The sequence below is a fragment of the Colias croceus genome, chromosome 28 (assembly GCF_905220415.1).
Source record: "Colias croceus chromosome 28, ilColCroc2.1".
Classification (NCBI taxonomy): domain Eukaryota; kingdom Metazoa; phylum Arthropoda; class Insecta; order Lepidoptera; family Pieridae; genus Colias; species Colias croceus.
The window spans coordinates 2,459,170-2,482,875 of NC_059564.1; the positions used below are offsets into that span (position 1 = coordinate 2,459,170).

General features: G+C 33.9%; 1 protein-coding gene across 7 annotated transcripts in view; it reads right to left on the reverse strand.

The window, feature by feature from the left end:
- The window catches only part of LOC123703971 (paired amphipathic helix protein Sin3a-like), a 47,228-nt gene that overhangs the window by 15,896 nt on the left and 7,626 nt on the right, over positions 1-23,706 (reverse strand). For all 7 annotated transcript variants that reach the window (XM_045652189.1, XM_045652191.1, XM_045652194.1 and 4 more), the window contains exons 2-16: positions 20,898-20,994; positions 16,318-16,381; positions 14,410-14,552; positions 10,675-10,871; positions 9,763-9,886; positions 7,840-8,039; positions 7,129-7,247; positions 5,896-5,984; positions 5,457-5,585; positions 4,792-4,914; positions 3,418-3,504; positions 2,796-2,892; positions 1,728-1,902; positions 1,013-1,167; positions 200-361 (exon numbers count right to left, since the gene is read on the reverse strand). In XM_045652189.1, the coding sequence (XP_045508145.1) occupies positions 200-361; positions 1,013-1,167; positions 1,728-1,902; positions 2,796-2,892; positions 3,418-3,504; positions 4,792-4,914; positions 5,457-5,585; positions 5,896-5,984; positions 7,129-7,247; positions 7,840-8,039; positions 9,763-9,886; positions 10,675-10,871; positions 14,410-14,552; positions 16,318-16,381; positions 20,898-20,966 (1,933 nt within the window). In that variant the 5' untranslated portion in view covers positions 20,967-20,994. The remainder of the gene's footprint in view (positions 1-199; positions 362-1,012; positions 1,168-1,727; positions 1,903-2,795; positions 2,893-3,417; positions 3,505-4,791; positions 4,915-5,456; positions 5,586-5,895; positions 5,985-7,128; positions 7,248-7,839; positions 8,040-9,762; positions 9,887-10,674; positions 10,872-14,409; positions 14,553-16,317; positions 16,382-20,897; positions 20,995-23,706) is intronic.

Below are 23,706 nucleotides of genomic sequence, written 5' to 3' on the forward strand. Positions count from 1 at the left end.
AGTAGAAACTACTGTCTCTATATTGAAACATATTTAACATTTTCTTATAAATAAATGGGCTTAGAACACTGAGGATAACAATCTATTAAAAGCGAAAACAAACTGGAACTATTAGTTACTAAATCTGGCATAACCCATCCCACCATACCATGAAAAACATATTAAAAAACGTTTTACATTGAAATAATTTCCAACTTACCCAGATCCAAATTAGTCTCCGTCTGCGGTCTATCATGCCGCAGTGGTGTGGACAGAGCAAGCGCAGATGGAAGCCCTAACGGCTCTCGAGATTTGCTCTCAGAGCCTAGACGAGATCTCTCATAGCCGAGCAGTGTGGATGAACCGCTCGTGTTGTTGTAACCTGCGTTAAACAATAAATAATCTATTTTTATTTTGTTAAATTGTTGTGAAAAAATTATTTGTTGTATTACAAGTTGAGAAATGTTTATGTGTTGTACAAAAGTTCAAAGTAGATAATATAGTGAAGATGTAACTTTTATTTTAAATTGACTTTAACATGATGAAGATTTATAAAAGACTAGCTGTGCCGCGCGGTTTCACCCACGTTGTACCGCTCCTGTATTACTCATGGATAATGTAGCTTTCGAATGGTGAAAGAATTTTTAAAATCGGTCCAGTAGTTTATGAGCCTATTCATTACAATCAAACAAACAAAATTTTCTTCTTTATAATATTAGTGTAGATGAAATAAAAGACATCAGAAGGAAGGCAGCATGCGTGTATCAACACTGACAATCTGTAGCACACATCGCATTCTTATCATCATTGTCCGCATACAATCTAGTTATTCTTCTATTCACCAATAAAATCTACCAAACATATTTGTACCATTGGGCAGGCAGAAGATTGAAATTGCATGTATAATACATGCAAATTTCTAGATTTTTAACTATCCAAATGAATTTTGAATAAACTTTGGTTCCTACTTATATTGTTCCTGTACTTCTTACGACCTCAAACCGAAATATAATATACCAAAAGTACTAATTACCTGAATTAGGTGCCGTTGGAGTGTGCGGTGGTGATACCGGACCTAGAAAGTCTTGCAACCACTTTTGTAGTTCAGGATGTCTGCATAAGAACGGTGACACCACACATAGCAGTTCTGAAGACGATATTATCTCGTTCGTGAAGAGTAGCAGGCATCTGTATGGAGAAGGGAGGTTAATTTGTTTTTCTATAGTACCTATTACAACGTTTACATCAAAATCTAGTCTATTTTAAAAATTATTTATTCATTAGTGTAAAAAATATACGATCAAAAACGCAAAAGTAAACAATGAATTTATACATAACAGAAATAAATAGTTGTAATTGTGTAAATGCAAGAAATCAAATAAATCACTTGTCTTAAGCACTGCAATGCAAACCATTACTTCAGTATGAACAAACCTACATGTATTTTTATAGGCAGCTATTATTTCACTCAAGCTAATTACTAGAATAGAAACACTTATGACTTCATTTTTACTATAGTACCCTACTTAACAATTGAACCCACAAATACAATTTTTTATTCAAAAAAATACATAATATGAATTTTGAAAATGTTGATTAGTGGAACCCGCCTCCATAGGGCACCTGTGCCACGGCTTATTTAAGCTTTTATGGGTGCCCTCGTTCATTACGTTTTTTAATGTGTTTTTATTGTTCCAAATAAACAATTTTATATTCAAACAATTAATTTTCCACAACTTTCAACCCACCTCAAAAAGTTCTCATACACATGCGGCGACCGCAGCGCTTGTCGCGCCCTATCAAAGAAGTTGTACTCGTGCGCGGTTGCCAGTTTGGCGGCCTCCGCGTACGACACGTCACGCAGCGCGCCCACAGCGGCAACAGCGCACCCGCGGGACTTCTTGGCGGGAGGCGCGCCCGATGCTATATGAAAGAACGGTATTGTTAATTATTTTTCATATTTATATTAATTTATTTACTTTCCATTTCAGATTTAAAAATAACTAGCTTACCGCCCGCGGCTTCGACCGCTTTGTCTAAAACCTAATAAATTATATACTACTTCTTGGCGGGCGGCGCGCCCGATGCTACATGAAAGAACGGTATTGTTAATTATTTTTTCATATTTATATTAATTTATTTACTTTCCATTTCAGATTTAAAAATAACTAGCTTACCGCCCGCGGCTTCGACCGCTTTGTCTAAAACCTAATAAATTATATACTACTTCTTGGCGGGCGGCGCGCCCGATGCTGTATGAAAGAACGGTATTGTTAATTATTTTTCATATTTACATGATACATTACATTTCATATTTAAAAATAACTAGCTTTGTCTAAAACCTAATAGATTATATACTAAAACCTTCCTCTTGAATCACTATCTATTTAAAAAAAACGGATCAAAATCCGTTGCGTAGTTTTAAAGATTTAAGCATGCAAAGGGACATATTTATATTATATTTATATACTCTTTATTGCACACACAAAGTTTGACAAAATCAGGATATTATACTAAGCAATACATAGACATAGGGACAGAGAAAGCGACTTTGTTTTATACTATGTAGTGATGTACTTTATAGAACTACGATTAATATAAGCGTGAGCAAAATAACATTTATTGAAGGTGTTTTTTTAAAAGATAAGCTTTTTATCATCACTTATGAGTTTTTTTTTAATCTAGGAAGGTAAACTCACACACTAACAATATTGTAAACTGCTGATACAGCAGAACTTTACGACTTACCCCATCAAATCCAAGTACTAACAAACATCTTTTATATTTGTATATGGACCTATAAAATAAAAACTTACATATTGGTGTAGAAGACGAGAAGCTGGGCGATCTCTTGAGATGATGATGCTGCGGCGGCGGAGCGCTCACGTTACTTGCGCTCGTGTGTTTTGGGACCTGAACAAATTAAATATTTATTATACATACATATTTACAAAATCAGCAATATCTAAGAACAATAATTTCATTCATTAATAAAAGACAATTTTTGTAAAACACGTTAATACTTAATATCTCCACACCATAGTAACTTTATATAGTAACCATGACATGATAAAAACTGGAAAATACTCAAAACGTTACCTATTCATAAAGTCATAACTCTGACTCAAAAATTAAAATTTACAGACATCATTAATAATTAAATGAGTTGCAATTTGTAATAAAAACAGGGTCTTACAAGTTATTTTTTGACATTGACTCATATTTTCGACTTTAAAAGCTAGCGCGCAAGAGCAACTTTTGTCTCGGCAACTATTTTGTCTCTCCCATCAACTCTATGGGGAGTTGCGTCGCTACGTGCGCGCACTTTCTTACTAGCACATAGAGTTGATGGGAGAGACTAAATAGTTGCGGAGACAAAAGTTGCTCTTGTGCGCTAGCTCTAATTATTTATTTAGTACAGTAGATGTATGTATGTACCTGTGGATGGTGTATAGGATGTTGCGGCAATGGCGGCGACGCAGACGCAGCGCTTGTGAATCTCTCCGGTTCGGGCTCCACTCGCGCCTGCACACATTACAAATATTATTAATTATTGATGTTTAATGTATGTATGTATGTATTTATTACATAATTTATAGTCCTTTTCACCTATGATGATTCCTGTGACACTTCATCGTGTTCCAAATTACGTATTTTATGTTTAAAACGAAATAATTTAAATGCATAATATTTTTATTTTATGGCGGCATTATTACCAAAAATATAAAAATGAAACATATTAATTAATCTTATAAATCAAAAACAGTATTGTTTAGTTTAATATAATGAAAAATAAAATAAAATAACACAAAAATATAATACCTACGCAATTCGTGTACATGAAATGGATCGTTGAAATATCATAGAGTTGGAAAATCATATAATGGGCGCCCATCTTGTGATCGTTTGCGTCAATCGTCTGCCTTGTATACAAGTTGCATTTTTATATTGATACTTTACGTGGTATTCTGTTATTGTTACTAATTGTTATTGTTGACTTTTTGTTGCTGTTGTTTGCTAAGTTTCCTTACTTAATTGTTGGCGAAATGCCAAAAAAACTAATTTTGGTACTTTATTCAAATCGATTTCATTTCCATATAAAATATTATCGATTATCGGAAAAAATTGATACGATTTCAGTAAAGAGTAAAGACATCTCTAGTCTCTACACGTGTCAAAAATCGATGTGTCACAGAAATCATCTTAGGTGGATTAAGGACTTTATTATGGTCTTGTGTACTTAAAAATAAAGAAGACTCTTAATCATATTAAACATTAAACATTACATTCTACTAGTGCATGTATATCAGATGCTAAATGGTAGAGTGGATAACCCACATGGATTTGAACTTTATGAAATAAATAAATAAAATAAATTAAAATGTGCACAATTTACAGCAAACAATTGTTACAAATATTGTAACAATATTCCATGTTTAGTAAGTTTTAGCTGTGAAATAAAAATTTCTTTCCGTCTTTTTTTGAAGTTATACTTCTTTTGGCGCGATGGAGAAAAATGATGAGAGGGAATTGTTACGATGCGCGCGCACACCGACACCTAAATTTAACAGCATGAAGTTAGTTCTAGGTGGTATGAAAATTGATAACTATGTTCAAGTTGTATATTCTAGTATTTTTTTCCATACGCCAAAGACGTATAACTTCTAACGCGTGTACATAAGTACACACACTCTTTTAACCATAATTATTGTTTGTTTGTTCTAATCTTATTTCTTGGTGTGTCCTGTTAAAATAATATTCCTATATCACTTTTCCCAAATATTTTAAATTCATTAATAATATAATACATACCGGCGGTGGAGGCGATCTAGCGTGCGTCGGTATGTGCGGTGGTTTCGTCACCGCTTTAGCATCCGGCAGAAACTGACCAAACTCCGCTAGTAAGTCTTCTTGGTTCTCGAATAGTTTTGCCACCTGTTAAATTGTTATTAGTTATTTGTAGACACTATTTATTTTGGAAGTTTTATGAAATTATATGGATAATAAAATCAGCTTATTGTTTGCATTAATATTACTAACACGTATTTTTTTTTTTAATCTCGACTTTTTTTTACTGCACTCAATGAAACCAAAGATAATATTTATTGAAGTGGAACTTCTTTAGGTGCGTTGAGAGTAAAATTCCAAAGTCGCGTGTGGCAATATCATGAAGTAAGGCGACGATTTTCGTACCTTTGAATCTTAAATAAATAAATAAAATAAAATTTATTTGCTTAAAACATGGTACAGAGAGATATCAAAATATTTCGATTGTCCATCATGTTTTGCTGTCTAAAGCATGCAAATACTGTCTCAATTTAAATTAAATACAATATTGAGATTAAATCACTTTACAATTAATTGACAAATATCATTCCATAATAATTACATTTTAAGGCTTAGCAAAGAAGTTTCACTTCAGACACGTGTGCCCGGTATACACGCTTTTTTTTAATTTTTATAGCACAGATACTCACTTGAGAATAAACCTCTTGTTCCGTCTGCTGTTTAGCCTGTGGCTCTTTGACATCGCGATGGCCGCGTTGGTACGCGTGCAATATCTCCAGGAAACGCTTGTACTTGTCCGGTTGCCGGGAGAAACGGGACTGCGGGGAATGTTTTGTGTTAATATATTTAAATAAATTATTAATAAATAATATTCGACGTTAAAATAGTAACCAAGTAAGTGTATTATTTTTTTAAAGAATAGATTTAGTAGAATATGTACATCAATTTCTAGTATTAATAACTTGATTTTACCCTTTTTTGAAAGTTGGTTAAAAACTCATGTCTAACATTTTTTGTTCTATAATACGTAATAAAAAAAGGGTGGCATTTAACTCAAAATAATGAAATTACAAACTTTTTAAACAATGAACTTGCAATTATTGTTTCAACAAACAAACAGACACTCACCTTAATCTTATTAACATATTCGATAGCGTGGTTAAACTCTACCGGTTGGCCCGCCGCGGTTGCGTGACTGCCTGTACTTGGTGGACCACCTGTTTGAATATTATTGTATAAGTATTATGTATTTATTTATTTTAGTACTACCGGTCCGCCCCGGCTTCGCCCGTGGTACATATTTCGCAATAAAAGGTAGCCTATGTTCTTTCTCAGGGTGTAAAGATTGTCTGTGCCAAATTTCATCAAAATCAGTCCAGTAGTTTATGCGTGAAAACCATACATACATACATACATACAAACCTTTCCTCTTTATAATATTACTAGCGGTCCGCCCCGGCTTCGCCCGTGGTACATATTAACGTTTTCTCTACATAAGAACCATCCTCGTACTTCAAGGAATATAATAAAAAAAGAATTATCGAAATCGGTTCAGCCGTTCTCGAGTTATGGAATTACAACGAAAAGTGGCATTGATTTTTATATATTAGATATTAAGTATAAACTATTTTATACATAACTAGCCGTCCGCCCCGGCTTCGCCCGAGGTACATATTCACGTTTTCTCTACATAAGAACCATCCTCGTCCTTCAAGGAATATAATAAAAAAAGAATTACAAGAAATCGGTTCAGCTGTTCTAAAGTTATACGCTTACCAACACATTTTGGGATTCATTTTTATATTATAGAAGATTAGAGAAATTAAATTGACAACACTCTTATGTAATAACTAGCTTCCGCCCGCGACTCCGTCCGCGCGGATGTCGGTCTTCGCGTGGATGGTTTATTTCTTCATTTTGAGTAACTCTGACAATGACATCTTATAAATATATATTGGACCCAAATACGGCTAGGCCTATAATAATACGCAACGTGTGTTCGCGGTTCTACAGAGCAACGTCTACGGATAAAACTGAAAAATTAAGATTATTTTTTTTCTACGTATTTTTCCAGGATAAAAAGTATCCTATTTTACGCCCAGGATAATAAGGTATAATTATACCAAGTTTCATCGAAATCGAACCGTTAGTTTTCACGTGATGCCTTCACATACAGACAGACAGACAGACAGACAGACAGACAGACAAAAATTTTTTTAATCACATATTTGGGTTTGGTATCGATCCAGTAACACCCCCTGGTATTTATTTTTTCAATATTTTCTATGTACAGAATTTACCCTTCTACAGATTTATTATATGTATAGATATTTATTACACACAAAGTAATATAATTCTCACCGCTAGTATGATGCTGTATAGCGGCTGCCTCAATCTGCTGATGAGCTTGCGAGATATGATGCAGTGTATTCGCTGGGCTCGGATTCACAGACAGATTGTGCACCACTTGACTGACGGACCTGTACATTTTATATGTATATAGTACTTGTATGGATGTTATGGACTATTCATTGCTTTTTGGGAGGATTTAGTCAGAACTCTTTCGAGCAGCCGCAAGTTTTTATCATTGCTGTCAATCGGTAATTAATTTCATCATTTTGGAAATAGATATATGAAAATCTAAATAAACAGTGATTACAGTATAAACAGGAGCTTATTAATAAGTAGTTTTTAAGATAACTCAAATATAAATCATTTATTGAAGTCAAAAAATTCAAAGGCACGAAAATAGTTTATCCTATTTCATTTGGATTGATAAACATACTAAAATACCATTACAATATATAGCCTATAAGCCTTCCTCGATGGTTGAGCTATCTAACACCGAAATAATTTTTCAAATCGGACCAGTAGTTCCTGAGATAAGCTCGTTCAAACAAACTCTTCAGCTTACAAAAAAATATATTAATATTAATTGTATTTTTTTTAATTATTAATATTTGTAATTTATAAATATATACAGACACGTACAAAAAAGTGATCCTATAATTACCCTTTTGAGGTTCGAAGCCCTAAAAATCTAGAACACGTCATAATAATATGTAAACTCACTGTTGCACCGGCAGCAGATGCAGCAGTTGCGGCTGCGCAGGCGCATGGTGCACTCCCAACAGTACCCCACTCGCGCCGGGCGGTGCGGGCGCGTGCTGAGCGTGCGCCACGCCCACGCCCACAACTCCGCCCACCACGCCCACGCCCACGCCGCCCACGCCCGCGCCCAGACCGCTCGGCGACGGCATCGATACTGACACCTGGAAGCAGGATCTTGCTGTTATATGGGGTTTGGGAAAGATTGTATGTATGGTGGTTTGGTTGGTTGGTCAGAACTTAAAAAGCAGCCATTAGTATTATCATTGCGATCAATCGGTAATTGTTTTCATCATGTAGAATGTAGATTGTAGACATATCATTCGTATCAAATTTTGCTTTTTACACTTCTTTCGTATATTTCATAGAGAAATTTTAAACATAATATGATGGTGATTATTAATTTATATCAATACTAGTGGTCCGCCCCGGCTTCGCCCGTGGTACATAATATTTCGCAATAAAGGGTAGCCTATGTCCTTTCTAGGGTATCAAAATATCTCCATACCAAATTTCATGCAAATTAGTTCATAGTTTAGGCGTGATTGAGTAACAGATAGACAGACAGAGTTACTTTCGCATTTATAATATTAGTATGGATATATCAATAAGTTAGTAATAGATTCATGAGTTATCATTCTAATTTTTAATCTTTGCTTAATCTGCTCTCTTTTTTATTCTTATTACACATTGTATTATTTTCACTATTAATTATTGTAGATTCGCATTGAGGTTCCATCATTCTTTAGACACTATGCCACTACTAAATAAGAAGTTATGTGATTCAAATTAAAATTATAATTTAAAATTTATTGTTTTATTTGAGAAAAATATGCTTATTATCATTTTATATTTAGATAGCGTAATCAGAGATAGTAATCTCTGATAAGGTGCATCAAATTTAATGTTTATCTTCTGCAAAAAAAGCTATTATGAATGATTCATAACAAAAATTTAAATATACTACTAATTTTTATTAGATTTTGAATATACAAATAAGCTAATGGTTGTAGCAAAACATTGTTTCGTAATATTATTGATTTTATAGAGGCAGGTCAAGACATGGCATGTTTGTGGTTTTGATTATGCAACTAGACTAGAGAATGCTATAAAACAAATTGTTTATTATATTTTATACCTTAATTACATAATAATTAGAAGTGTTTTTATTAAACGATAGCTCTCATTAAGCCATACATAAAATACAAACACATAAAAATACAAAAATTTACATATAAATTAATGCTAGCACTTCATCCTGGTTCTGCTCGATTATTCTTATTCAGGAGACAATCCATTCCTATAATACATGGTGGAACTATGATAATTTACCCAACATTTTATTAAACTTTATAAACTACATACTTTATAAACTACAGCCACTGGCTCCTGAGACACAGTATTTAACTAATTCAGGAGCCTATGGATTCATATATAAGCTGTACCTATTTTTTATGACAATAAAGTTATTTATTTATTTTATACATACACTCGACTAAATGACATACAAAACAATCAATAACATCGCCACATATCACCAATAATTTAATTTATTTTATATTTCCCTATCCCAATTTGGAAACTACAAAACGTTTCGACACCAACTATATATATATAAAATAATCTCTTTGCCTATTCTTTAATTAATTAATTAATTATTTGAATTATCTTTTTTTTATCTTTTTGATGCGCCCTCGCTTTAACAATGTCTTACATGTCCTTTATTTTTATGGTTGCCTGGAAGAGATTGCTTTAAAGCAATAAGGCCGCCTATTGTACACTTTTCAATTTTATGTATTCATTTATTTTAAATTTCTCTTACTTATTTATGACACTTCATTGTACATACAATGAAGTGTCATAAATAAGTAAATAAATAAATCTCACCTGTCCGTTACTCTGCACCTCAATCTTGTACCCCGGTGGCAGGAAAGTATTGAAGCCCACAATCAGCTCGGGATGGCCCTTGAACAGGTTCGACACCCGCGTGATCACGCCCGGCGTGTCTATACTGTAAGGTGAACTATTTTACATACAACGTTTTAATATTACCGTTTACTTTTTCGAGTTTAGCGTACTTCAGGGATAGAATAATGCAGCCATAATGGTTTTCATTTGTTTCAAACGGTAATTTGTTTCATCATGTACAACTTATCTCTTAAACCTGTACCTATACACGTACCTGCGGCAGGGGCAATATTGGAATTGCACCCTAAAAGTTTTTAACCCTTGTGAGAGAGATAAATAAATGTTTTTATTTTGATATTTATTTAATTGGCTCCTTAATTGTGATTTGTATAGGCGAGCAGGGGCAATTTAGAGAACAACTGAAATTGCCTCGACCGCCGATATTTTTCCAATATTGCCCCTGCGGCAGGTAAAAATGTAAATGGTAAAAATGTAAAAGTATAAAGCCATCTACACACGTAGACAGTTACTATTTAACTAAAAAAGAGCTTGACTGTGTTGATGAAATTTTGTATAAGTTATTTCAATCTTATTTATGTTTAAGAAAAGAAAAATTAATCAGAGATTGCTGTGAAGCAATAAGACCGCCTATTGTGCAAAATATTAGTACCTTATTAGTTTGTACTAGATTTACCTACATTCTTTTGTACAATAAAGTATTATAATTCTCTTGTCCACCAGGTTGTCTGGAAGAGATCGCTGTTTGAGCGATAAGACCGTCTGTTGTGCTCTTTTATTTATTGTTTATTCTCATTTGTCTATGGTGCACAATAAAGAATTTTTGTTTGTATGTTAACACTCATTGTCATCAGTCTATCAATAAATACTCACGTCTGACTCTTAAACTCCTTCATGATGTCCAGAAAGTCGTTATACACCTGCGGCTGCGTGTTGAACTTGTATTTCACTTGGTCGAGGTAAGATAGTGCGTCTTCCACTTTGAGCCTTTGGAAGGAAGCCCCACCTGCTGGCGGTGGGTTTGGGGATTGTCTTCCGCCAAGGGGCAGTCCAGTTTGCTGGGATACCAGCTAAAAGGGAAATATTTAATACAATAGTTTTCCAAAAATTTTCTTAAGCACATTGATCGATGAGCACTATAGGTAAAGGAACATGTTATGTGTTCTCGACATGTTATAACATTTCAAATTTTATTACTTAAGTTTAAGTCATAAGTTCACTTCTATCATACATTACTACTTGTATACAAGTGTAATTGAGGCCTTTTTTTTTTTTTTTTCAAGTGGGGAAATCTTGCCTAAAATACCCACGGCTCCCGGGGAAGGTGTGGGTTATGTCGGATTCCTACCGACCAAAACCCCGCCGTGTACCAACGCGCTGCTTTAGACGGGATGCGGGTACACATTCGCAATCTTAAGTGTAATTGAGGCCTACGATAATAAAATCCAGGGTTAAAATATCTATAGTTATACAGTCAGGGCCGTCTTAGACTATGCCGGGGCCCTTGGGCACACAAGAATTGGGGGCCCCTTTGAAATATAAAGAAATCAAACTAGGTACGCAAATTTTTTCCCACAATTATATATGTTTTTGCCCTAAATTGAAACTTAAAGAAGTAATAAGAAAACTTAAAGAAAATTTCTATGTAAAATTTTTGCACCATTTTTTTATACATATTTTACAAAAAAGTTACTTCTGACCAATCTTGTATTATAATATGGTCTTTTGAGGAAACTTTTTTCCTTATTTTTTTTATATACTTAATTCATTTGAAACGCTGCTGCTGTAATGGCGCTCCAAAGTTGACTTTAATTAAATTTAATTAAGAAATATTTTAAGAATTACTTTTTCAAATTACCTTTCTCTTTGAATTTATATTTTAGGTTTTATGGCAGTCAAATGCTTTATAAATAAAATATAAATTCAACAAAAAAGGTCGTGTTCCATCGTTACAATATTGTATTCACTGAAAAGTGCTTCATATTGGTTGAGATGGTTGTTAAATCATCTCAATAGATGGCGTGCGGTGTGTCCCTTAAGACACATAAAACTGAAGGAATAGAATAAATTCGGTTGCTCCGGCGGGTCACGAGTGGCTGAGTTGGTCAAGCATCCGCCCCGGAATGGCGCGAAGGATGCGGGTTCGAGTCCCGCCTCGTGATCGAATTTTTTCTATTTTTTATAAATTTATAACTTTCTCTTTTTCAAATTTATCTTTTTAATTTGCATCTGGATTTTTTCTTTCGTAGCCGTTTCATATTGATCAAAATTATTGCGTGCGTTATTAACATAATTTATTCAAAGCCTAGGCAAATGGCAAAAGTCAAAACGCTTGTCATCTATTCGTATAGAAATGGTCCGGTGTGAACAGAGTTCACTAAATTCTAGGACCTTCAAAACTACAAAATTTCATATCCAGCAGAAAATTAGTAAAATTGTTCAAAGGAATAAGGATAACTAAAAATAAAATTCAAAATTAACTGTCATTCCGGTACGTGAATTAAAAAACATATTCCAGGTTATAAATAAATAAAAAAATAGGTGATTTCGCGATTTATACTGAAACGATAAGTTTTATCATAAAATCATTTAGGTGTGAAGTGATTTAAGAAACGTGTGCATATTATAAGGATGGGATGAGTTTATAAATCGTTATATCTTAGAAAATGGTAGGAAGCTATATCTTAGGAAAATAATGTATTGATTCTTTTGTATAGATAATTTTATGATCTACAATTTGGGTAAAAGTGGTTATATGATAAAACTTACCGTTTCGGTAAAAATCACGAAAAACCTATATCTGTTGACTTTTAGGAAAAAATTTTTTCGTAGTAACAGAAGGTCGGGAAATTTTAATATATTTTTGAAGTGAAACTTCTTTAGGCGCGTTGAGAGTAAAATTTCAAGGTCGCATCATAACAATACCGTAACGTCATGGAGTAATTCAACGATTTTGGTATCTTATAATCTTGCCAAAGAAGTGGGCTATTTAGCACCGAAATAATTTTTCAAATCGGACCAGTAGTTCCCGAGATTAGCGCGTTCAAACAAAAAAACAAACTCTTCAGCTTTATTATATTAAGTATAGATTGTGTTTTTAATAATTTCACCAAATTTCGACTGGATGGGAATTTTGGTCGTGGTCGTCGTCGTCCTCGGTAGTGTGACCGAAACATTAGCAAAACGTCATAAGCTTATATCAATTAGTATCAATAGTGGATTCTATTCTCTAGCGTTTCTGCCACTTGTCTAGAGGCCCAGAGATTAAAGTTTTGTCACAACGCCCTTGTATGCTATTCTGTAAACTTAGACTTGTTAGTAATTTTCATAAATCTCAAAATAATTCAAGTAAAAATATATTATATTACGTTAATAAGTAAATAAATAATTCGAGTAAATGTCTGATAAGTTAATTATAATGGTGTTCGAATCACTCGAATTATTCCATGTAATAACCTTGTAATAACATAGATGTTTTGATTCGAATAAATCTGAAAATGATCTGACGTTCTGGCAATAAAAAGCTGTATTGCTTTTTAATAAAATATTTTGAGATTTATGTGAGAAAAATTGTCAGTCCTACATCTCCTCCAGGGGGGCCCCCTGACGATGGGGGGCCCTGGGCACTGGCCCCCTGTGCCCCTATGGTAAAGACGGCACTGGTTATACTAGCTTTCCGCCCGCGGCTTCGCCCGCGTTTTCATAGAAAACCCCACATAGTTCCCTTTCCCGTGGGATTTCCGGGATAAAACCTATCCTATCTCTCAAGTTGGATCAAACTGCACATGGTGTGTGAATTTTATTATAATCGGTTAAGTGGTTTAGGAGTCCATTGAGGACAAACATTGTGACACGAGATTTATATATATTAAGATTAAAGTCATGTCATTTGTATTCGCAAAATTATATTATGTATTAAAATTTCGAACAACATTATGCTTAAAAAAGTACCATTCAAAAATATGTGCTTTCCAAGTTGCAAACACTCGTTTCTCAGACATTATTATCACAATAAGAGACGATATTTTCCTCTTATTATGTATTTTCACTGCGCATGTACAGTCTCCTCTTACGTCTATCGTATGAACGCCGGTAGCTAGTGACTATATGTAGCCACGTTGCCTTGTTTACTATAGTACGGCACGCGTAGCTTGCGTATTGTGGGAGATATAAGAGGATTTTATTTTTAATGTAGTAACTTATTATAAATAATTGTGACTATAAAATTCTCGAGAATTACATGCGTATTGTGATGATATTTTTAGTTTCTCTGTGAGTCTGTTTTATAGAATGTTTTGTATTTTGCACTTGTTTATATAGAAAGAAGAATTCATACGTTATTTACTTATACTATTTATTATTTTAATACTTTACTCGTTAAATATTTCTCAGCCAACATACCTCATTAATTTTCAAATTACACAATAAATATAACAATACAAAATTTACCAAGTCTTACATAATTCTGCGCCTTGACTCGAACGCTATCTAAATTTAAAGTAACCCACCTACCCTTCCAATATCACACACTATCCCCTCCCCCCTGAAAAATCACCTAAAAACACATTTTTTTTTAATTTTTGTTATTTTTTTTTAATTTTAACTCACCTTAACCCTCGGCGGCACTTGCGGTTGCTTCGGCGGCGCGTACTGCACCGCGTTCGCCTTGAGATAGTTGATGACTTGCGGCGCGCCAGCGCGCGGCGGCCCGCGGCCGAAACCGCCGCCCACTGAGAGCATTGCTGTTGCACCTATACATACATAGTATGTAATTATAATACTAACATCATATTAAAGAGTTTAGATTTAAAACTTATATAAACAAGTAATAACTGCGTTAAAAACAACCGACTTCAAACTTGCACTTGCAAAATTCACAAATACCTACAGACAAAAATGCTCATAAAATAAAAACTACTGGGCCTATCCGAATAAAATTTTTATGGGACCAATTCGACACCATCCCTCCATTTTTCCCTCCATTCGACACCATTCGGTTCAGAAACCTCGGAGTAATCGGTGTACATACATAAAAAAAAAACATTCCAGCCGAATTGATAACCTCCTTTTTTTTGAAGTCGGTTAAAAACTAACGCAGCTTCGCCCGCGCAGTCAAAAGTTGCAGTTGCAGAGCTTCACCGACCATCAGTGCGTACGTCAGTCGCGCTTGTCATATGTATGGAAATACGCGTGCGTATGGTCGGTCTAGCTATGAACGGTTTTATGAATTTCCATACATTTGACTAGCGCGACTGACATACGCACTGATGGTCGGTGAAGCTCTGCAACCGGCCTAAGACGACATCTTATGTACGTGTACGTGTTCAAGCGATAAATAAATGTATTTGAATTTGAATCACGTATTATAAGATCTTCAAAATATGTACGAGTGACGTAAAAACTTTAATAAAAATTAACACCTTATTTCGTTTCAGTAATGTCTCGAGTATGGACCATTACAAAACTCTGCCTAGTATGCCGCTTAGGTAGAGTTTTTCTTCGGACAATTTTGGAGGTTTGTTTATTTATTTATTTATAATTCTTTATTGTGCAAAATATGTGAAAACAATAGTATGCAAAAGGAAGTAGTAATACAAAAGCACAATTTGCCCAAAAGGCGGCCTTATTGCTAAACAGCAATCTCTACCAGGCAACCAGGTTTGTTGTGTGTCTAGTTGTTTATTGTACGTGAATGGATGATTTTATGCCAGTTATTTCGCTCAGTGAAACAGACAGAAAATTAATCGATAATTTAATATCCTAACCTTTTCAAAAAAGGCCTTGTTAAAGAAATTGCAAGATTTATATTCAGCCATTCAATAAAACAGCTAGGCAAATGATTTAGATCGATAAAATTTAACTACTTGCTCCAAAGCTACAAAATAACCATTGAAACAGCTCTTATACTTAGATGAATAAGAAAGCACAACCACGGTAATAATTTATGCTGTACCTAATCTCTTTTCATTACTAAGCAAGAAAACTTGTTGCCGTAAATGCTTTCAAGAAAATTTGTCAATAGAAATCAGATTATAAGTGGCTTCTTTCTTTCGAAATATTCCAATAAGAATATATAAAAAAGATTGTATTCTTCAAATTTATTCCACTACTAGCGGTCCGCCCCGGCTTCGCCCGTGGTACATTTTTACGTTTTCTCTCCATAAGAACCATCCTCGTACTTCAAGAAATGTAATAAAAAAAGAATTAACGAAATCGGTTCAGTTGTTCCCGAGTTATGCGCTTACCAACACATTTTGCGTTTAATTTTTATATTATAGATTATTACCTACGTCTAGTTCAAGTCTCATTAAAAATTCTTAATTATTAATCTAAGGGCCGATTTTTCAATCCTTGGTATAAATTTATCCGTCCAATAACGTATAACACGAACATTTAAAAATGTCACCTGTAAACTGTCAAATACGGACAATTAGAATATATTTATGAAATGGTAGTTTAATACGTTATTCTATGAATAAGTTTTAACCTAAAACAATATAATACAAATGAACTTACCTAAAATCTGAGGTTGGGCCGATTGGGCCAAAGTATGCATGTTACTTGCACCCGCCTGTTGTATCTATAACAAAAAGAAAATTGTGAATTAATATCCAAATTTCTAAATATGTAGTTGGTAGATATACTAGTGTGTATATATATGTATACTAGCTGTGTCACGCGTTTCCACTCGGATAAAAGTAAGTGCTCTTTATCTTATTATCCTATATGTTGTTCGGAACATAATCTACATCACGGTCAAGTATTATCAAGATCTGTTAAGTAGTTTTCACGAAATAAATAAACAATTATCAAACAAACTTCCATTCATACTTTCGTTTATAACATTCATAAGAAGAGAAGTAAGATGTTTTAACATTTTCGGCACGCCATAGCCCACTAGAGTGTGACGCTTCCAATGCTAACTTGCTATATCCCTCTGTACGCAGTTGTCACACTTATTGTTAAGTGAGCAACGGGATTGAGGGAATAGATGGAAAATACATGTTTTCTTCCACATTTTACATCCGCATGATCATAGTTTAACAAAATTCCTTCTCGTCTTTTAACTCTTGTTATAGATTTAAAAAAAAAAAACAATTTGAATAATTTTACAAATGAAACCAAACCTTGGCAGTATATTTAGCGCGTACAAATATATGTAGATGCACCTTGGGCAATTTATTATTATCATTTTATTATTACATTGTGATCTTAAATAACAAATCTATGCTAAATATCTTTCACATTACAACGGCTATGTAACTTTACTAGCTGCTCCGCGCGGTTTCCCCGCCGTGGCTCCACTCCTGTTGGTCGTAGCGTGATGATATATAGCCTATAGCCTTCCTCGATAATTGAGCTATCTAACACCAAAAGAATTTTTCAAATCGGACCAGTAGTTCCTGAGATTAGCGCGTTCAAACAAACAAACTCTTCAGCTTTAAATAAAGGCACTAATGCCCTACAACACCTTTACATGTACATTAATATGTATACAAAAACGATTGACCTCGCTATATCACCTACCAAAAGCTTTATACGCATTTATTGCCCATTACGCAGACAAGTCACCCAGCGAATCGATAAACTGTATGTATGTACACATATACCTCAGTTTCGAGAATTTAAAACGCACTTCGCAGCGACCTTGTAGTCGCGTCGCTACAACGATCACGCCTGACGCCGCGCGAGTTGTAAACAAACAAGGTAAAACCGACGTTTGATGCAAAGGTTAAATCTTTGTTATTGATCACGGCATCTGTAGTGATTATTTAGATTGCCTCTTAGTACTCTATGATATGATTATTCATAACGGAGCGGTAAATTAGCAGTACAGCTGCTGCATTTTAAATCAGTAACGTATCTAATAAAGAAAGTCGAATTTCTCCGTATTACGTTTATGATAAAATCCGTTATACGAACTGAATTATTGTTTCAAAATCAGTATAAAAATGTAGACAATGAAACAGCCTAAATAGTAGACAGTTACGACTATCGTAAAAAAAATCTAAGACATTATAAACAAAAATAATAAACAAAAACCCTTCGCAGATCTTTTGATGCGCGATCGTAAACCATAAACTATAAAGAATAGCTAGAACACCGCGTGCCAACTGTGATTCAGCTCTCGTTTAGAAATAGACCGACTGAATAGGATTTTTATAAATATACCTTCCGTGTATTTGCAGTTACCGCGCTTTTAAAGACGCAGTAGCAGAGGTCTTGAGTTCAACCAGTGTACATATATGTGTTTAGCAATCGACATTATTGGGGTAGGGCCGGATCTTGAATATAATATGCGTAATATGTAGTCGTATATGTCACTCTGAGCAGTATTGATTTTTATAAGTTAGGTCGTAGGACTCTCTAGAATTTGACTCGTTATAAATATCATATTTTCTACTTTAAATTCTACTTCGATATTTAAGTGTTTACAATAATGTTAAATTTATGAAGGTTGTGATAAAAAATTAGTGGAAATTTTTATAAGTAGGTCATTTCGTTCATTAGGTATACCTATTAGTAGCGGCAGCTCTGCCATAGCCACACAATAACCATACGTCTTTATTTACTTTAAAAAAAGCTATATTTGAGTCAATGATGATCCCAGTAACATTGTAGGCTATATATTTTGTTTATGCCGCTGTTTACATGAGTAGACGGAGCGAATGTGATAACGGGCGATAACCTAGTGTTTACTGGTCTTATCGTCGTGATAAGTTCATAGGTAATTATGGACTGCTTGACAGTTAGCTAGTTTCTGTGGTAATGCATATGCATAATGCACTGATATTGAAGATTGAACCTTTTAGAACGCTTATACTTCTGATTGTCTTTGACTCGTCTGGTATTTTTGGTTGTTACTGTATCAGGTAGAAAACTATATTTCAGCTAGATATGTGTGCTTTGATATTTTATTAAATTGTAAAACTGTATTTTCAGTTAACAAATTCTTAACTTTAAAATAGTTTGAGACGATTAATGGAAATGTTCTTTGTTCTTGCATATTTGCATATTATGATAAATAATTATAACTAAGTAGTTATTATTGACATGTCTCTATGTAGCCTACCTCTTCAGTTGAATCTCCTAACATGAAATTATATGCTATTTTAAGACGATACAAATAAGATATGAAACCTATATATTAACCAAACCGGCTGTATAAGATAGCTATTGAAATTTGAAATATACTACACTTGGATAATGATTCGCATCCTTTGGCACGCAATCAAGCCAGTTGAATGACACCGCAGAGGCAAGGATCCTTTCGTAACAATATAAATTATCCGGTAGCGCTTATTATAAGGCGAGATCACGATCGTAGCATCTGTATTATTAAAAACTAGCTGCGCTACGCGGTTTCACCCGCGGGGTCCGCTCCTGTTGGTCTTAGCGTGATGATATATAGCCTTCCTCGACGAATGAGCTATCTAGCAGCGAAATAATTTTTCAAATCGGACCAGTAGTTCCTGAGATTAACGCGTTCAAACAAACTCTTCAGCTTTATAATATTAGTATAGATTTCGACGTCGTGTACTAGCTGTGCAGTGCGGTTTCATACGTATTTCTTTAGCTCATGTAATATACGTATAACCTAGGCGCGGTCCCAGCCTGACATTTTGGGGGGGGACACGCAGCTGGAAAGGTATGGAATCCCCTCCCCAACCGTACTCGCCAAATATCGTATTCACGTGAAGAAGAAGTGATAAGCAAAAACTTGAGAAAATCGTACTCGATAAAATAGAAAAAAAATTCTTATACAATACCTATATTATAAAAAAACCGGCCAAGTGCGAGTCGGAAGCCGTTAGCTGCAAATTTTCGCAAATTTCAACATTTGCAAGGGATTAAAAACAGGTTTAAACAGAACTTTAGATGTGCGAGTGACTCCGATTTGCACCAGTTTTTTATATATTGTACAGTATAAGAATTTTTTTCTATTTTATCGAGTACGATTTTGGGGGGGGTCATGTCCCCCGTGACCACCCCCCTGGGACCGCGCCTGGTATAACCTATATTGCTGTAAAGTTTCCAAATCCGTCGAGTAGTTTTTTTTGTGAAAGAGTAACAAAAAATTATAAATCCATCCATCTATTCCAAGACTTACAGAATCAGTATTTTCTATTGTGTAATGACCGTCAGCCGTTAGCATTCTTTATTCATCGTAAACATCAAATATTGTTTCCACAGTTACATTCTATGTGAGTTCAGCCCCCGTACTATGATGTCTTGAAGCAGTATTACATTTATTTTTTTATTCAGATCATCCCTAACCATACATTTTAATTATACCAAAGGTCTACAACCAACATACATTAATATAGATGCCAAAAATTCTGCTAACGAGAATGCTGCATATTTGTGAAAGTCAGTACGAAAAATGTAATTTACATAAGTCAAAAAAACTTAAATATGACTATTCGTTTACAATTTTAAAGTGCATTTTGTTTCCCTCTTCTTATTAACCAAAAGAGAAATAAGTAATAGGTACATGAAAGCATTTTGTCATTAACAGGAAATGACTTATCTTTCAGGGGAATGGATATCACAATCCTTATCTTGGATATTCCATGCTTATGTTAATAATGATTTCAGTTTTTTATCACCTATGCAGTTAGAAATTGAAAATCTCTGATGCTTTATTTTCTTGTTATTTTTTAAGGTAATAAGTATTTTATGTTTAAATACAAATAAAGAATTTATTTATTTTTACACATCATCACAATAAGACCAATAGGACCGGAGGAATGCAGTTAAAAACGTGGGGCACATACCTAGTATAATTAAAAAAAGAGTGTGTGTTATGTACACGCGTTAGAAGTTATACTTCTTGTTCTTTGGCTACTACTATACTAAAAAAAATACTAGAATATACAACTTGAACATAGTTACATACCACCTAGAACTAACTTCATGCTGTTAAATTTAGGTGTTGGTGTGCGCGCGCATCGTAAAAATTCACTCATCATTTTTCTCCATCGAAGTATAACCAAAGAAGTATAACTTCAATATTCAATAACCAAAGAAGTATAACTTCTATATCCAAAGAAGTATAACTTCAAAAATACAACAAGATCAGATTATATTCTCACCTGTGCGGGACTCTGCGACATCGGCGTCGGCTCATCAGGCCCGAGCCTGGGACCCGTGCGTTTCATCATCGCGACGATCACACCATCACACGTTCACCTGGAATATGTTATTGTATTATTAGTTTGTTTTTGTGATTAAAATATTGTTCTTCTAATCTATACACTAATATTATAGAGCTGAAGAGTTTGTTTGTTTGAACGCGCTAATCTCGGGAACTACTGGTACGATTTGCAAAAATTCTTTAGGTGTTAGATAGTTCACTCATCGAGGAAGGCTATAGGCTATATATCATCTAGCTAAGACTAACAGGAGCGTAGTACTGCAGGTAAAAACGCAGAGCACAGATAGTTCAATATGATCATTGATAGGAAAATATTGTTGTGTATGTTTCGGACAGCATAAGTAAGGTATACTGTATTTCTGCTGTTGTATAAGAAGAAAATTGCTTTAACTTCTTTTATTTTCTCAGGATATCATATTAAGATTTTAAAAAGGGAGAATAAAACGTCTTAGAAATTTTTACAGTAAGAATATCTTGAATATTCAATACTAGAAATGTTGTAAGAGCAAGTATTATTTGAATTAGACTTTGTTAAATTGATTAACGCACACAAAATCGGCATCTAATAAAAAAATATTATAATAAACATTTTTCTGACAACTGTACAATAATATTACTTAATTTCCCAAACTTATCTTTAATTTATACTTTATATCATTCTGCCTATCTGATTATTTTGATATCTAAATAGACCTGTTAATAATATCAACAAATACATAACTACTAACATGATATAAAAAGTGTTTCATGTTGTCAAGATTTTCATCAAATCCATACTAATATTATAAATGCGAAAGTAACCCTGTCTGTCTGTCTGTTACTCAATCACGCCTAAACTACTGAACTAATTTGCATGAAATTTTGTATGGAGATATTTTGATACCCGAGAAAGGACATTGGCTACCTTTTATTGCGAAATATGTACCACGGGCGAAGCCGGGGCGGACCCCTAGTAAACTAATAATTAATTATTATGATGACATTTTATTTCAACGGATTATTATGAAAAATTGTTATGTTGAAATAATAATGTTTTGTTTGTCATAATATGAATAGATGAAAAGAAAATGAGTACAATAGTTATTCATTATTAAACTGCCATTCTTATTTATTTTCAGTAAAATTAACATCACTAATTATACAATTTAGCCTTTAGAAATGCATGCAATTAAACAAATTGTGTAGGTATATTTTGCATTTCATATTTAATAGTTTACAAATTTTAATGAATGCAATTGGTTTAAGAATAAAGAGCCCTATTGTAAGTACAAAGGCACTCTTAAATAAATAATACTGTGTCAGAAGACATAACGTTAACAATAACATGAACATTTTGTGTGAATAATTAAAAATATTATATTCTGCAGTTACAATTGGGTGTTTTAACATTTTCGGCACGCCATAGCCCACTAGAGTGTGACGCTTCCAATGCTAACTTGCTATATCCCTCTGTACGCAGTTGTCACACTTATTGTAAGTGAGCAACGGGATTGAGGGAATCTTTAAAAGTATCCTTAAAAACAATTAAAATCACTTTTTTAAACCACCAATTATGCCTTAACCTTTATATTTTAATATTGACAGTGATTTGTTTTAGAATTTCAGCTATAGCTAGATATTTTAACATAGGCATCATTAAGATATCGTTTTTAGTAAATGTTAAGTATAATAAAATTACTAAATGATGATAAGTAGGTTCTGTGAAATATATTTTTTCGAATTTTAATGTAATAACTCAGCCCCCGGAATCACAGACACAATAGAAAATCTATTGTGATTTGTGTCATGGACCGATCGGGCCACTGGGGGCTTAAATTATTGAGACAATTTAATAACTCCAAAGGGTTTATAAAGAAAAATTTATAATTTATAAATATTTCACAGAATGAAAGATAATATTACCTATGTTAGAAAAACTAAATAAGCATTAAACTTGATATGTTACAATTGCTTAGTATGAGCATGAGTTTACACAATCAAGTGCTGATTAACGAATTTGTTACAGTGTCAAGTACCAAAAGAAAGGTTATGATGCAGTGTTCATTACATGCCTTCCTATTCTAATAATTATTTGTTTTTACTTGCTACTAAAAATGGTTTTCTATCTTATTGATTTAAGTCAGTGGAATAATAGCAAACCATGAGGAGATTGATTTCGAAATTTAAAGTTTTCAATCTATACTAATATTATAAAGCTGAAGAGTTTGTTTGTTTGAACACCCTAATCTCGGGAACTACTGGTCCGATTTGAAAATTCTTTCGGTGTTAGATAGTTCATTTATCAAGAAGGCTATAGGCTAGACCAACAGGAGAGGAGCCACGGGGGTGAAACCGCGCGGAGCAGCTAGAAAATAATAAAACATCAGTCTGATAACCATGTGGATGCCTCTTGCTAGTTAGCAAGAGGCATCCACAATCCAAATCCAATGTACAGTTGTACATTACATGTTTCTAATAAAATTATGTAGTATGTTTAAATTTAACACAAAATGTTAAACTAACAGCTGACGATTAACGGTATTTTTTGTTAATAAGGTTAAAACATTACAAAGACGTGTGAAGTGTCCATGTGACACTTATGTTTTTAGGTTATCAGGTTAAGTTCCTTTGTTTGTTCGATGCTATTTGTTTTAAATGAATACTAGCGGTCCGCCCCGGCTTCGCCCGTGGTACATATTAACGTTTTCTCTACATAAGAACCATCCTCGTACTTCAAGGAATATAATAAAAAAAGAATTATCGAAATC